At 44.5% G+C, this 15000-nt stretch overlaps 1 protein-coding gene across 9 annotated transcripts in view; it reads left to right on the plus strand.

Annotated features, from left to right (window-relative positions):
- Positions 1 to 15000, plus strand: part of LOC126983085 (homer protein homolog 2-like) — a 75785-nt gene that overhangs the window by 23825 nt on the left and 36960 nt on the right. For 2 of the 9 annotated variants that reach the window (XM_050835572.1, XM_050835577.1), the window contains exon 1: positions 182 to 414. The exons of the other annotated variants lie outside the window; for them this stretch is intronic. In XM_050835572.1, the coding sequence (XP_050691529.1) occupies positions 332 to 414 (83 nt within the window). In that variant the 5' untranslated portion in view covers positions 182 to 331. Of the gene's footprint in view, positions 1 to 181; positions 415 to 15000 lie in introns of those variants that run through there. 9 annotated transcript variants of the gene reach the window in all.

The raw sequence follows: 15000 nt of genomic DNA on the forward strand, positions 1-15000 counted from the left end.
TTCCTTACCTAACCCCCCTCCCCTTCATCTCCCTCCCTTTTCTAACCCCTATTCATTCCACTCTTCCCCTTCACTCCCAGCCTTGTCTCCATCTCCTTCACCCCTCGTCTGATCTCTTCCATTCACCCCTTCCTTGAGACCAAACCCTTCTATCCCTCCCTGTTCCTCCCTCCCTTTAACTCTGCCATTCAACCTCACCCCTTCATCGCTTCCCCTCACCTCCTTCGCCTCGCCTCCTCCTACTCCCACATCCCCCCCATCTCCCCCTGCTCCGCTCCTTGCCCCGCCCCGCCCCACCCCGCCCCGTGGAGGGTGGGGATGAGCGGCCACCATGACCATGTCGTCCACGGGGGAGCTGACCTCCGAGCAGCTGCACCAACTCTACCTCTGCAGCCTCCTACTGGGGAAGAAGAGGTGAGGTGACGACCCTCCTCCTCCTCCTCCTCCTCTTCCACCTCTTCTTCCTCCTCTTCTTATTCGTCTGTTCCTCCTTTACTTCCTCTTTTACTGAACTTGCTGTCGTTTATTTTTTATGCTTTTCCTCTTTCCTTTTCTCCTTCTCTCATTCGTCCATTTGTCCTTCCTTCTCCTCCTCTTCCTCTTTATCCTCCTCCTCATCTTCTTCGTCCATTCCTCCTTTACTTCCTCTTTTACTGAACTTGCTATCGTTTATTTTTCATGCCTTTCCTCTTTCCTTTTCTCCTCTTTTTCATATCCCTCCTCCTCCTCCTCCTCTTCCTCCTCCTAACACTATTGACTCTCCCGTTCCTGTTCTCCCTTCCTCCTCTACTTTCTCCTTTGCTGAACTTCCTACCGGTTACTGCTCTGTCCTTCCTCCCCTCACCTCTCCTTAATCGACGTCCCTGCTCTTGCTTTCCCTTCCTTCCCTTCTCTCTCCTCCCGTTACCCAGCTTCCTATCGCTTAGTATTGTGTCCTACCTCCCCTAGTCTGTCCTTAATCGACATCCCTGCTATTGCTTTCCTCTTCTTTACTCTCTCCTTCCTTCCTATCGCTTAGTATTGTGTCCTACCTCCCCTTGTCTGTCCTTAATCGACGTCCCTGCTATGTTTTCCCTTCCCTTTCTTCTCTCTCCTTTCCTTATCCAGCTTCTTACCGTTTACTCCTCTGTCCTTTCCTTAATCGACGTTCCTGCTATTGCTTTCCCTTCCTTCTCTTCTCTCTCCTTCCCTTCCCCACCTTCCTACATTTACTCCTGCGTCCTTTCTTCTATCTCTCCTTAATCGACGTTCCTGCCATTGTTTTCCCTTCCTTCTCTACTCTCTCCATCCTTTATCCATCTTCCTCTCGTTTACTCCTGTCTCTCTTCTTCTATCTCTCCTCTATCGTCTTTCCCTGTTCTTCCTTCTCCCCGCGTTTCCTTCCTCCCACACCGACCATCCTCCCAACCATTCTTCCTTCGTTCCACATTTTTGCTACCATCGTCTGTGGACCTTGTATTGTTTTCAGCGCTGACCGTCTGTGTGTTTTGTTTACTTTTGGGTATGTTGTTACCACACTACCTCAAGTCAACTGTTCGGCCAAGATGGATAAAAATCGACCTGTTCTTCCTTCCTCGGCCTCCTTTTTTCTGCCTCAGTGTTTCCTCTTTCCTTCCTTCTTGTCTTCTTTTTTTTCCTTCTCCGTTTTCCATTTCCTCTCTTTCCCACCTTTTTCCACCTCTCATTCTTGTTTTTACCCCTCCCCTCCTCCTCCTCCTCCTCCTCCTCTTCCTTCCTCAGCTTCCCTTTTTTTTTCTTTCCAACCGCTCTTTATCCATTTGTCTTCCTTGGTATTTCCTGTTTCCTTCCTTCTCGTCTCTTCTATGTTTTTTTTCCCTCCTTTTAATCCTCTCCTCTTCCTCCTGTTCATCCTTCCTCAGCTTCCTTTTCTTCTTCTTCTCTCCCGTTCTTCGTCCATTTGTCTTCCTCGGTATTTCCTGTTTCCTTGATTCTCGTCTCTTCTATGTTTTTTTTTTCCTCCTTTTAATCCTCTCCTCTTCCTCCTGTTCTTCCTTCCTCAGCTTCCTTATTTTCTTCTTCTCTCCCGTTCTTCGTCCATTTGTCTTCCTTAGTATTTCCTGTTTCTTTCTTTCTTTCTTCTCTCTCTTCTTTTTTTTGGTGTCCTCTCCCCATGGTCTCCCTCTTCTTCTTCTTCTTCTTCTTTTTATTATTCTTCCTGTTCCTCCTCCTCCTCTCTTTCATGTTTGGCAAAAGGAGTTAAAAAGGAAGGGAAAGAATATAGATTGAAAATAAGGCGTTTGACAATTCTCGAATTTCCCCTTTCTGTGTGTGTGTGTGTGTGTGTGTGTGTTTTCTATCTCCTTTCTGTCTCTTTTTATCTCTCCCTTCTTCCTTCCGCCTCTACCGTCTCTCTCTCTCTCTCTCTCTCTCTCTCTCTCTCTCTCTCAGCCTCCTTTTTTCCTGCCTAACTTTTTTTTTTTATTTTATCCCTATGTTTGCTTTTTTCTCATTTATATTTATTTTCTTTTGCTTTTTTATTTCTCTCTCTCTCTCTCTCTCTCTCTCTCTCTCTCTCTCTCTCTCTCTCTCTCTCTCTCTCTCTCTCTCTCTCTCTCTCTCTCCATTTGCATTACCTCCCGCTGGAGAGAGAAGAGGTAAGAGGTAGTTTTCTCCTCCGATCGTTCTCTCCTCCTTCCTTCCTTTCTTTCTTTCTTTCTTTCTTTCTTTCTTCCTTCCTTCTCTACTTATTTTTTTCTTCCCTGCTTCATTCCTTCCTTGGTTCTTTCCTTCCTTCTTTCTTTCCTTCCGTCCTTCCTTCCTTCCTTTCTTCCTTCCTTCCTTCCTTCCTTCCTTTCTTTCTCTCCTTTCTTTCTTTCTTTCTTCCTTCCTTCCTTACTTTCTTCCTTCTTTCCTTCTTTCTTCCCTGTTTCCTTCCTTGCGTCCTTGCTTTCTTCCTTCCTGTCTTCTTCCTTCCTTCCTTCCTTCCTTCCTTCCCTCCCTCCCTCCCTCCCTCCTTCCTTCCTTCCTTCCCTTCCTTTCCTTTCTTCCTCTACTGAATTTCTCGCTTCGTCTATTATTCTGTCCTTCTCTTGTCTATTTCCTTCTCTTCGCGTTGCTGTCTTTTTTTCCTTTTCCTTTTTCTTCTTTCTTTTCCCTTTTCTTTTTCTTTTCCTTTTTCCTCTTATGTTAATCCTTCTCTTTAGTACAGTGTCACTTTCTTCCATATTCTCCTTTCTTCCTTCCTTCCTTCCTTCCTTCCTTCCTTCTTTCTCTCCCTATCTCCCTTCCACTTTCTTCCATATTCTCCTTCCTTCCTTCCTTCCTTCCTTCCTTCCTTCCTTCCTTCTTTCTCTCCCTCTCTCCCTTCCTCTCTTTCCTTCTTCTCTCCATTTTCTGTGGACTTCTCGGTAACGTCCATCACTATTAGAGGCCATTTGCCCCTTCCCCCCCTTCTCTCTCTCTCTCTCTCTCTCTCTCTCTCTCTCTCTCTCTCTCTCTCTCTCTCTCTCGTTCTTGTCCTCGTTTTCCTCCTCGACCTTTTCCTCTTCGTCCTCCTGTTGCTCCTCCTCCTCCTCCTGTTCCTCCTCCTCTTCTTCTTTTTCTTCTTCTATTTCCTTCTTCCTCCTCCTTTTCCACTGTTATCACTACTTCTACTCCTACTACTACTACTACTACTACTACTGCTACTACTACCACCACCACCACCAAAACTACCACCACCACCACCATTTCTTTTTTCTCTTATCTGAATCTTTCTCTCCTCCACCACCATCACCACCTCCGCCACCACACCCGTCGAAGGTTCAATATCCGGCCCGAGCAGAGGCATCACAGCTCCAATATTGAAAATGCAATAATAGTCGACATGATAATAGATAGTAGGCCACGACGCCGCCGCCGCCGCCGCCGCCGATACACCTGCCTGCGGAGAGAGAGAGAGAGAGAGAGAGAGAGAGAGAGAGAGAGAGAGAGAGAGAGAGAGAGAGAGAGAGAGAGAGAGAGAGAGAGAGAGAGAGAGAGAGAGAGAGAGAGAGAGAGAGAGAGAGAGAGAGAGAGAGAGAGAGAGAGAGAGAGAGAATATTACATTAAAAAGTGAAAACTGCATACCAGAGAGAGAGAGAGAGAGAGAGAGAGAGAGAGAGAGAGAGAGAGAGAGAGAGAGAGAGAGAGAGAGAGAGAGAATTACATTAAAAAGTGTAAACTGCATACCCGAGAGAGAGAGAGAGAGAGAGAGAGAGAGAGAGAGAGAGAGAGAGAGAGAGAGAGAGAGAGAGAGAGAGAGAGACCTATGGCTGGATTTGGTTTTAAACGACATCCTTTTGACACAGTAATAGAACACTAGAGAGAGAGAGAGAGAGAGAGAGAGAGAGAGAGAGAGAGAGAGAGAGAGAGAGAGAGAGAGAGAGAGAGAGAGAGAGAGAGAGAGAGAGAATTACATTAAAAAGTGTATAGTGCATACCCGAGAGAGAGAGAGAGAGAGAGAGAGAGAGAGAGAGAGAGAGAGAGAGAGAGAGAGAGAGAGAGAGAGAGAGAGAGAGAGAATGAAACCGCCTGAATTACATTAAAGAAAGAAAAAAAGCAACAGACTTTCCAGGTAAACAGAGAGAAAACATTTCGTGGGAAAGTTTTGTCTTGAATAAAAACTGAGACGCAACTGAGAGAGAGAGAGAGAGAGAGAGAGAGAGAGCACCAAATAATCTGAGAAAAAGTAAAAATGTTAACTCCACAGTCACTTAGAAGGAAAAACAAATGTAAAAAGTAACTCAACACATGAAGGAAAAACAGTAAAAAAAAAAAGTAATGTCACACCTTCCAAGAACTCACTAGAACGAATATTTGTTTAATTTTCATACGAGTTTTTCTTTTGCTGTAATAAAAGTAATAAAAAAAAAGAAATACCCAGAATTTTCAACATCTGATCACTCACGTATTTATTAATGTTTTTTTTTATTTGCCCGCTGTGCCTCATTTACAACAACAACAACAACAAGAACAACCTCCACCTCAATTTTTTTTTAGTCCGCTTTATCTCGTGCAGGAAAAGTAGGAAATCAAGTAACTCCCAGAATTTTCAACACTCATATATTACTCATTTATTTTTTCATTTTTTTATTTGCCCGCTACGCCTCATTTCCAGCTACAATAACAACAACAACAACAACAGTCTCCGCCTCATTTTTTTAGTTCACTATCTCGTTTTGGAAAAGTTTTAAAATACGTAACGCCATCTCGTCTAAGAAAAGTTGTAAAGTACCACCATCTCGTCTAGGAAAAGTTGTAAGATAAGTACCACAATCTCGTCTAGGAAAAGTTGTAAAGTAAGTACCACCATCTCGTCTAGGAAAAGTTGTGAGATAGTACCACCATCTCGTCTAGGAAAAGTTGTAAGATAAGTACCACCATCTCGTCTTGTAAAAGTTGTAAGATTAGTAACATTTCGTCTAAGAATAGTTTTAAGAGAAGCAACACTATCTCGTCTAGAAAAAGTTGTAAAAAAAGTAACCCCCAAAAATTCTCAAGTCACCATACATACTATTTCCTCATTCATATATTCATTAATTTATTTTATTTGCCCGCTGCTCATTTCCAAGAATTACCAAGCAAACAAAAAAGAGTAACCCCGCCTCATTTTCAGGAACCGGCCAGACCGCTCACTCATTAATCATTCATTCATTTATTTTTTCATGAGCTCGCTTTATCTTATCTCTAGGAAAAAAATATATAACGTTACCTCGCAGTTTTTGGGGAATAATAATAATATCTCTCCATTTCATTATTTTAGTCATATATGTTTTTTTGTAATTAATTTTGTCGTCTCCAGGAAGAAAAGAAACATTAATTAATTAGACCAGCAGCGCCGCCCCATTTTGGAAGATCACGAGGCTTGTTCATTTATTTTCTGAGTCAGTTTCTTATCTCATGTTTATATTACGACACACACACACAAAAAAAAAGCCAGGAGCGTCATAAGCGAGAAGCAGCAACAACAGCAACAACAACAACAACCACAACCACAACCACCACCGCCACCACCACCAAAACAACAACCACAACTACAACATCATCAACAACAACAACAACAGAACAGAATAGCCCAAGAAAGAGATCAGTAATGTTAGTTTGAAAGGCGTCTTCAAACCCACAATTTCGAAAGAGTTTAATAATAATAAGTCACAGAAAAGGAGGAAATGCAGATTAATGTTTTTTTTCTTGAGTTTATTTCTTTTCATTACTCTTCAAAGTTAAATTCCTATAAATAAAAAAAATATCAGTGCCGTTGCTATTTTTTAATCATAACCACCACGAACAATACAAGGAAGAACCATAAAAAACAACAATAACAACAACAACAACAACAACATCAGGCCATCACTCTTTTATCCACCCAAAACAACAAAAAAACAACAACAACAACCCGTACTATTGTTTTTATCCGCCATTCAGTAACCTTCAGTAGATAACACCGAATAATTAAACCGTTCTCTTTGTTATATATCCCCCTGTTAACCTTCACAATAATAATAATAATAATAATAATAATAATAATAATAATAATAATAATAACAGCATACACACCTCCCGTCCATTCAGTTTTATCTCCGCTGTTAACCTCCATAATAATAGCATAGCGGTAATAATAGCCAAGCCGTATATAGCCTGCATTAGTTTTATCTCTCGGCCTTAAAAGAGATAAAATCCACCACACAGCAGAGGCGATGATAATGTTCACTACCGTCGCTGGCCTGAATAGTGCCTGTGTGTGTGTGTGTGTTTCATTAGGAAGGCAACCGCAGATCAGAGAGAGAGAGAGAGAGAGAGAGAGAGAGAGAGAGAGAGAGAGAGAGAGCATACAGACAAACATTCACACACACACACACACACACACCCACACACACACACACACACACACACACAAGCAAGAACCAGGATTAGCAATTTCACAGTAGATTGGTAAGGGAAGACAGAACAAGGGAAGGATTATAAGCAAATGATATGGGCAAGAACTGGAAATGGGTAGACTCGGAAATATGGGTAAAACAAGGTAAAGAAAAGGTAGGAAATGGGGCATAAGTAGACACAGGTGTAGGGTAGGTAAGGGAAAGGGAAGGGGAAGAGAAGGATGTGGTTTAAGGGTGGTAATGGGATACGCGGGGAGGTGAGTCGAAGGTAAGGTATGGGGAGGAGGAGGAGGGGAGGGTAGGAACTGGGGTGTAAAGAGATATGGGGAGGGGTTAGGAGAGAGAGGAAGGGATGGAAGAGGGAGGGATGGAGGGGAGAGAGAGAGAGAGAGAGAGAGAGAGAGAGAGAGCGAGAGAGAGAGAGAGAGAGAGAGAGAGAGAGAGAGAGAGAGAGAGAGAGAGAGAGAGAGAGAGAGAGAGAGAGAAAGAGAGAGAGAGAGTGCGTTTACTAACATGCATACATTTTTACAGCAAAGGAGACAGTTCAGTAAATATATAAAAAAATGATACAGAAAATAACAGAAAGAGGTCCTCAGAAATACAGATACATACAGACATAGATAAAAAAAATAGATAGAAAAATAGATAATAAGAAGAAAAAGATACAGAAATTATGATAAAGATGCCTCAGAAAGATACAGAAAGAAGATTAAGATGATTCAGAAATACACAAAAAAAGATAGATACATAGAACAATGATACAAAAAAACACCTTAAAAAAAGATAAACAGAGAAACAAAGATAAAAATAGAGAAAATACAAAATGACACACACACACACACACACACACGCACATGGGAGCGGCGAGAAGCGGGCTTTTATTTATTTATTTATTTATTTTTTTTACCCACTTTCTTGCCCTTGAGCCGTATCCTTTGACGCAAAAATCCCCACTAACTTAACGAGCTATGCTAATGTTGGGTGTGGTGATGCTGCCTGCCGGGGGGGCAGTTACGAAAGAGACGGAGATGCTGCGATGTCTCAAAGCTCATCTATAGCCTGCAGGAGGGCGGTGACGTAGGCGGTGACGTAGGAAGAGAGTACCGGGGAAACGATGTAACCGGTTTTGTAGTTATGCAAGGGGAGGGGAAGGGCTGGTTTGGGGGAGGGTGAGAAGGGGTGGGGAGGGGAAGGGATGGTTTGGGCGGGTCTAGAAGGGGAGGGGAAGGGCTAGCTTGGGCGAGAAGAGAAGGGGATGGGCTGGTTTTGGAAGGGGAGGGGAGGGGAGGGGATGGTTTGGGGGAGGGCGAGAAAGGGGAGGGGAGGGGAAGGGATGATTTGGGGCAGGGCGAGAAGGGTAAGGGGAGAAGCTGGTTTTTTTTTTTTTTTTTTTGGGGGGGGGGGTAGTGGAGGGGAACGGCTGGTGATCACGTGATTATGTTTACTATTGTGAGCGGGTCTCGTGCCTACCTGGTTGATCACCTGTCCGAAGCGTGCTGGGAGAGAGAGAGAGAGAGAGAGAGAGAGAGAGAGAGAGAGAGAGAGAGCGAGCATGATAGTTGTACAGTGATGAATGACACAGACACGTTCGACAACTATTCATATTGTATGTAAAATGTATATATATATGTTAAGTAGGCTTATGTAAGGCCCATGTATATTGCGTATTATTCTAACTGCTAAATAAGTCGTAGGGTAGCTGAGCGGAGGGTCGGTTTTTAGATATGAGGTACTCACTATGTTTCCTCTAACCGATAAATATCCTAAAAAATAAGCTCAAGATGTTGTATATAAAAAAAGAAGATAGGTGGGAGAGGGAGTATACCTGCTTGTTTTTAAGGGTCCGGTTTTAGCTGCGATGGAGTTCAAGGTAAAAGCGTTTGCGAAGGACCTTGATCGCTGGTATGTCTGGGAATGTGTGTGTGTGGGTGGTTGGGTCTGGAGGCTGGTTTTGGGGCAAGTCTCTGTGGGCGGCTCCTGTTTGGGGTGTGGCTATATCAGTCTGGGCGGGTTTTTGAGGCCGGTTTGTCTTTGCTTAGGGTGGAAATGTGTGTGACTGAGTATCTTTGGGTTTAGTTTTTGTAGGAGGGGAGAGGGAGGGGGAGAGTGAACGTTAGCTTGTGTAAGTTTGTACATTGATGAAGATATTTTGGTGTGTGTGTGTTTGTGTCGATGAGAAGGTAAACAACACAGAAAAACACTCATATAAACAAACCAAAATAGTAGTAGTAGTAGTAGTGGTGGTGGTAGTAGTAGTAGTAATAGTAGTGGTAGTAGTAGTAGTTGTTGTTGCTGTTGTTCGTGGTAATTTTTCTTCAACTTCTTCTTCTTCTTCCTCTCTACTACTACTTCTTTTTCTTCTTCTTCTTCTTCTACTTCTTCTTCTTCTTCTTCTTCTTGTGGTCAGTGAAGTGTTTCCATACCCCCCCCCCTCCCCCCCAACAAAAAAGAAAACGACATGCAACTCAACACTACCAGAGAGAAAGACTGAAAGAAAACGGGAGGCGGGGAGAAAGGGAGTAACTAAAGAAGGCCAGCGAAATGGAATGCAGGTGGTGCGCGAAAGTTTCCAGGGGCGAGAAGGGAACCCGATGGAGCCTGAAGAACACGTAGGAGGAGGAGGAGGGGGAGGAAGGAGTGGATGGGTCGTTGGAGGAACATAATAGAATAGACTTTGCTTGTTATATTCCTCCTCCTTTATATCTCTCTCTCTCTCTCTCATCATTCCCCTGTTCTGCGCACACTACTTTCCTTGCTCATATCCTCCTTAATCCCTCTCTCTTCCGCTTCGCCTCCTCCTCCTCCTCCTCCACCCCCTGCCGCCTACAAAATAGAGATGGCTGAGGGTAATTTAGTGAGCGGGGCGGAAGATTTACCGACGTCTGGGTTGATAACTTTGCAGGGGGCTACGACGCGGAGGGGGAAGGAGAAGGAGGAGGAGGTGGAGGGAGCCGTTCGTCCATGTGTGTGTGTGTGTGTGTGTGTGTGTGTGTGTGTGTGTGTGTGTGTGTGTGTGTGTTAAGCCATGCCGCGGACGGTCTCATTAAATAAAGGAATAGACATGGTGTGTGTGTGTGTGTGTGTGTGTGTGTGTGTGTGTGTGTGTGTGTGGACAGGTGGAGGAGAGGTGGAGTTGTGGCAGCAAGGATAAATGAAGATGGATGAATTAGGAAAGGTGGAGAAATGACTTTAGTTGGTGGAGTTAAGGAATGAGAGAGAGAGAGAGAGAGAGAGAGAGAGAGAGAGAGAGAGAGAGAGAGAGAGAGAGAGAGAGAGAGAGAGATAACGAAGGCAAACTAATTCCCTAAAACGTAAAAAAAAAGTTAAGATAAACACACACACACACACAGAGAGAGAGAGAGAGAGAGAGAGAGAGAGAGAGAGAGAGAGAGAGAGAGAGAGAGAGAGAATAATAAAGAAAAAGAGAAAAAAAAACCCATAATTAAGGAGAGGAGGGAGTCAGAAAGAAAGAGTAGGAAAAGATTGGCTCCTTTAATTTCAGTAATTAGGGAAAATTAAACAAACTTTACAGAAAGAGAAAGGAGAGTGTTTCACGTAATCAAGGTAACAGGTAAAAAAAATAAACAGGTGAGCGAGGGAAGAAGATTTAGTGAGTCCAATAAGCCAAGTAACAGGAGGAAGGAGAAGTGTAGTAATAATAGTAGTAGTAGTAGTAGTAGTAGTAGTAGTAGTGATGGTGGTGGTTAGAGAAGGAGAGAGAAGTAGAAGGATAGAGAAATAGAAAGGGAAAAAGGAGATAGAGAAAAAGAAGGATGATATGGTATTGGAGGTCAAGAATAATGAAGTAAAGAAAAGAAGTAACATAAAAGATGATAAAGAAGAACAAGGATAAAAGAATAGAAAGATGGTTTAAGAATGATAATGACAAAGAAAATAGGAAAATAAAAGAAAATATTTACACGTGTAGTTAAGAAATTGGTGAGTCGTGGATTGAATGAGTATACCCTCTCCTCCCCTACCTTTTCCATCCCCCCCTCCCCTCCTCTTCCCTCCCCTCCCTACCTTACCCCTCTCCTCCCCCTCCCCGACCCCCACTTAACATTGCCTACCCCAACCCTCCCTAATACCCAACCTGCCCCTCCCCATACCCACCCCACCATACACCCATCTCCTCCCTCTCCTCCGTTTCCCACCCCTCCTTTCCCTTCCTACCATTCTCCCCACTCCAAACCCCTCCCCACTCCTCCCTACAACTCCCCACCTTACCCAAAACCACTCCAACTTGCCCCATCCCATATCCCACCCTTCCTAACTCCTACCTACCTTGCCCCATGCCTCCCCTCCCTTTCCTCCCCTTCCCTCTCCTTCTCTCCCCTCTCCTCCCCTTCTCCCCTTCCTTTCCTTCCCTACACCAGTCCACCTCAGCTCACTCCACCATGCACTACCCTTCCCCATACCCAATCCCTCCCTCCCCTTCTCCCCTCCCCTCCCCTCCCCACCACGATTATTCCAGTTAATTAAAGCAAACAGATGAAAATGAAGCGGCAGTGGGCCGTGTATTGGGCCGGACGGGGCTGTTGGTCCCCCTCCCGCCCCCGCTCTCTCTCTCTCTCTCTCGACAATTGGTCTAGGAAATAACCGGGAGATTAATGTACTATTTTTCGGGAGGGGGGGGGAGGGGGGAGGGAAGGGAGAGAACATGGGGGAGAGGGGAGGAAAGGTAGATAATTCTTTTTCACCAGGGCGTTTCTTCTCTCCCTCTCTCCCTCCCCCCTTCCCTCCCTCCCTCCCTTTCCCTTCTTCCTTCCTTACTCATTAGAAGCGATTAGCGAGGCGTCGTATGCGTGTGTGCGTGTGAATGAGTGTGTGTGTGTGTGTGTGTGTGTGTGTGTGTGTGTGTGTGTGTGTGTGTGTGTGTGTGTGTGTAATTTGAAATGGATGAACTGCTGTGGTGGTGGTGGTGATTATGGTGGTGGTGGTGGTGAAGGGGGGAGTTAATATATAGGTCTGGTGGTGATGATGACAGTAGTGGTGGTGGTGGTGGTGGTGGTACGTAGGGTTGTTAGTGGTGGTGGTGGTGGTGGTGGTGGTGTTAATATGATAGTAATGGTAATGGTGATGACAGTAATGGTGGTGGTGGTTGTGGTGGTGCTACGTCGGGGTCTTAGTGGTAATGATGGAGGTGGAAGTGGAGGTGGATGGAGGTGGTGGTGGTAGTTGAGGTGGTGGATGAAAGGATGGCATTGTTATTGTTGGTGGTACTGACAGTGTGGTTGTTGTTGTTGTTGTTGTTGACAGTCGGGGGGGGGGGGGGGTTGTTGGACGTGATTATACAAAGTGGAGGTGGTGATGGTGGTTATTGTGGAGTTTAAAAGTGTTGGTGTTGGTGATGATAGTTTGAGTGTGTTTGTAATGGTGTTGGGGAAGTTATGGGTGGTGGTGGTGGTAGATGAGGTGGTGGATGAAAGGATGGCATTGTTTTGTTGGTGGAACTGAGAGTGGGGAAGGGGGTTGTTGGAACGTGATTATACAAAGTGGAGATGGTGATGGTGGTTATTGTGGAGTTTAAAAGTGTTGGTGTTGGTGATGATAGTTTGAGTGTGTTTGTAATGGTGTTGGGGAAGTTAAAGGTGGTGGTGGTTGTGGTGGTGATGGTGGTGGTGGTGTTGGTAAAGGTGGGAGCACACGCTATATACCTGCGCCACAGTTTACCATCCCCAGGTCCCCCAAGTACCCATTTATCAACCAGCCCGAAAGGGAGGATGAACAGCTGGGTGACCTACACGCCGACTACCCGGGCTGGGATTCGAACTCGGGTCAGCGGAGTCTTAGCCAGGCACGCTGACCTCTAGATTACGGTTTACATGGTCAGGGTGGTGTTGGTTGTGGTGGTGCTGGAGGTGGCACTGGAGGTGAGGATGGTGGAGGTGGTGGTGGAAGGTGGTGATGGTGGTGGTGGTGGTGGTGAATAAAAGTGGTGATAGTACTACATCGGGGTGGTGGTGCTGGAGGTGAGTGTGGTGATGGTGGTGCTGGAGGTGGTGGGGGGGGTGCTTCGCCGCCGCACTGCGCCACCAGCCTCTTTTCCTCTCAGCCTCTTCCCCCCCCTCCCCCCCCCCTCTCATTCTTCGTCTTACGCATTTATTTAAAGGAAGAAAGAAACGAGACCAAGGAAGAAGAATACCCGAACACGAAGGAAACATAAATTAACGAATATAAGACAAAAAAGACAAATTAAAGGAAAGTGTAAACGAAACTAAAATAGAAAGAAAAGATAAAGAAAATGAAGGGAGACTAAGATTAAGGCAGAATAAAAGATAAGGGTGCGAGAAGATAACGGCGGAGGAGAGAGAGGGAGGGAGGGAGGCAGAAGAGAATGGAAGAAGGGAAATGAGAAGGAGAGAGGAGTAAGGATGGAGGGAGGGAGAGAGGGAGAAGAGAATGGAAGGAGGAAAATGAGGAGAAGGAAAAGGAGGAGTAAGGATGGAGGGAGGGAGGGAGAGAGACAGAAGAGAATGGAAGGAGGAAAATGAGAAGGAAAAGTAGGAGTAAGGATGAAGGGAGGGAGAGAGGCAGAAGAGAATGAAAGGAGGAAAAGGAGGAGTAAGGAAGGATGGAGGAAGAGAGGCACAAGGAAATGAAAGGAAGAAAAGGATAGGTAGGTAATGGAGGAAAACAGGGAGGTGATAAGACAAGGGAGATAAGGGAGAAAGGGGCCAAGGAAATTTATAGGAAAGGATGCAAGAAAATAAGGGAGGGAGAGGGAGAAAAGGGGGATGAAAAGAGATGAAGAGAAAAGGGTCAAAGGGAGATAAGGAAGGGAGGAGGTAAGGGAGGATTAAAGAAAAGAGGGAGAAAAGAATGAAAGAAAGGGAGAGGAAGGGAGATTAGTGGATTGCAGAAGATAAAATAGAGATTAGGAAAGTAGAAATTAGAAGCGATTAGGAGAGAGAGAGAGAGAGAGAGAGAATTCTACGGACAATTAAGCCACATTTCACTACACCTTCCTCCTCTCTCTCTCTCTCTCTGACCTTTCCTTCCTCTATATCCCTTTTATCGTCCCTTTCCAATCCTCTCCCTTCCTTTTATCTTTTTATTCCCCCTTCCCTTTAATCCTCCCTCAATCCTTATCTCCCTTTTCTCCCTCTCGTGATTCCCTCTTCAACCTTCTTTCATTCTCCCTTTCTCCCTCCTTCCACCTTCATCCTCTTGCATTCCTTTCTTTAAACCCAGTTAACCGCTTTTCTAATTTTTCTTCCTTCCTCTTTTTCCTTTTTTTCTATCTCCTTTCTTCCCCTTCTCTCCTTACCTTCTTCTACAGTCGTATCTTTTATTCTCCATTATCTTTTCTGTCCCTTTTCTCTCCTCTCCTTTTTCGTCTTTTTTTCATCTTCTTCCCTTTATTTCCATTTCTTTCACCCTCTGCTCTCCTTATCTGTAGTCTTCTTTTCACACCTATCTTTAACTTTCCCTTTCTTTTCTTCCCCTTTCATCTACCCACCCTTCTTCTCTTCCTTCTTCCATTCATCAATTAGCACTTCATCTCCCTCCCCCATCATCTTCTCTCTTTCCTTATCTTTCCTCACTTACCATCCTTCCTCTCGTTTCCCTTTCTTCCCCTTTCATCTACTCCCCCCACCCCCCCTTTATCCTGTCTTCCACCGTTAACACCTCATCTTCCGTCCCTTTAAATCAACAGCAACCGCAAAAAAATAATGTCAAACCCTTTAATTTAGTCGCCCCTGAAAAGCACAACATGAGAGCATAAACGTCCATGAAAACGTTGCGTGTTAAATTAATATATACACACTGGGCAACGTTTTTTCTTTTCCTTTTTTTTTCCCCTTCGGTGTTGAGAGAGAGAGAGAGAGAGAGAGAGAGAGAGAGAGAGAGAGAGAGAGAGAGAGAGAGAGAGAGGAAAAAAATATGTATATACCCCAACATCGTAAATAAACCCCCGCCCTTGAAAATAACCGCCCGCCCTAATCGACCATAAAAAATAAGCTATCTGGAAATTTGCCCATAAACCAACGCTGCCCTGGATTTTTTTTTTATATATTTTTATGTTTATGTAGATTATTTTTTTTGCTTCTTCTACTACCATCACCAAAGATAGATAGATAGATCGATAGATAGATAGATGAATACAGATACTGAGAGATAGACAGATAGATAGACA

This window comes from Eriocheir sinensis, chromosome 52 (assembly GCF_024679095.1).
Source record: "Eriocheir sinensis breed Jianghai 21 chromosome 52, ASM2467909v1, whole genome shotgun sequence".
Taxonomy (NCBI): Eukaryota; Metazoa; Arthropoda; class Malacostraca; order Decapoda; family Varunidae; genus Eriocheir; species Eriocheir sinensis.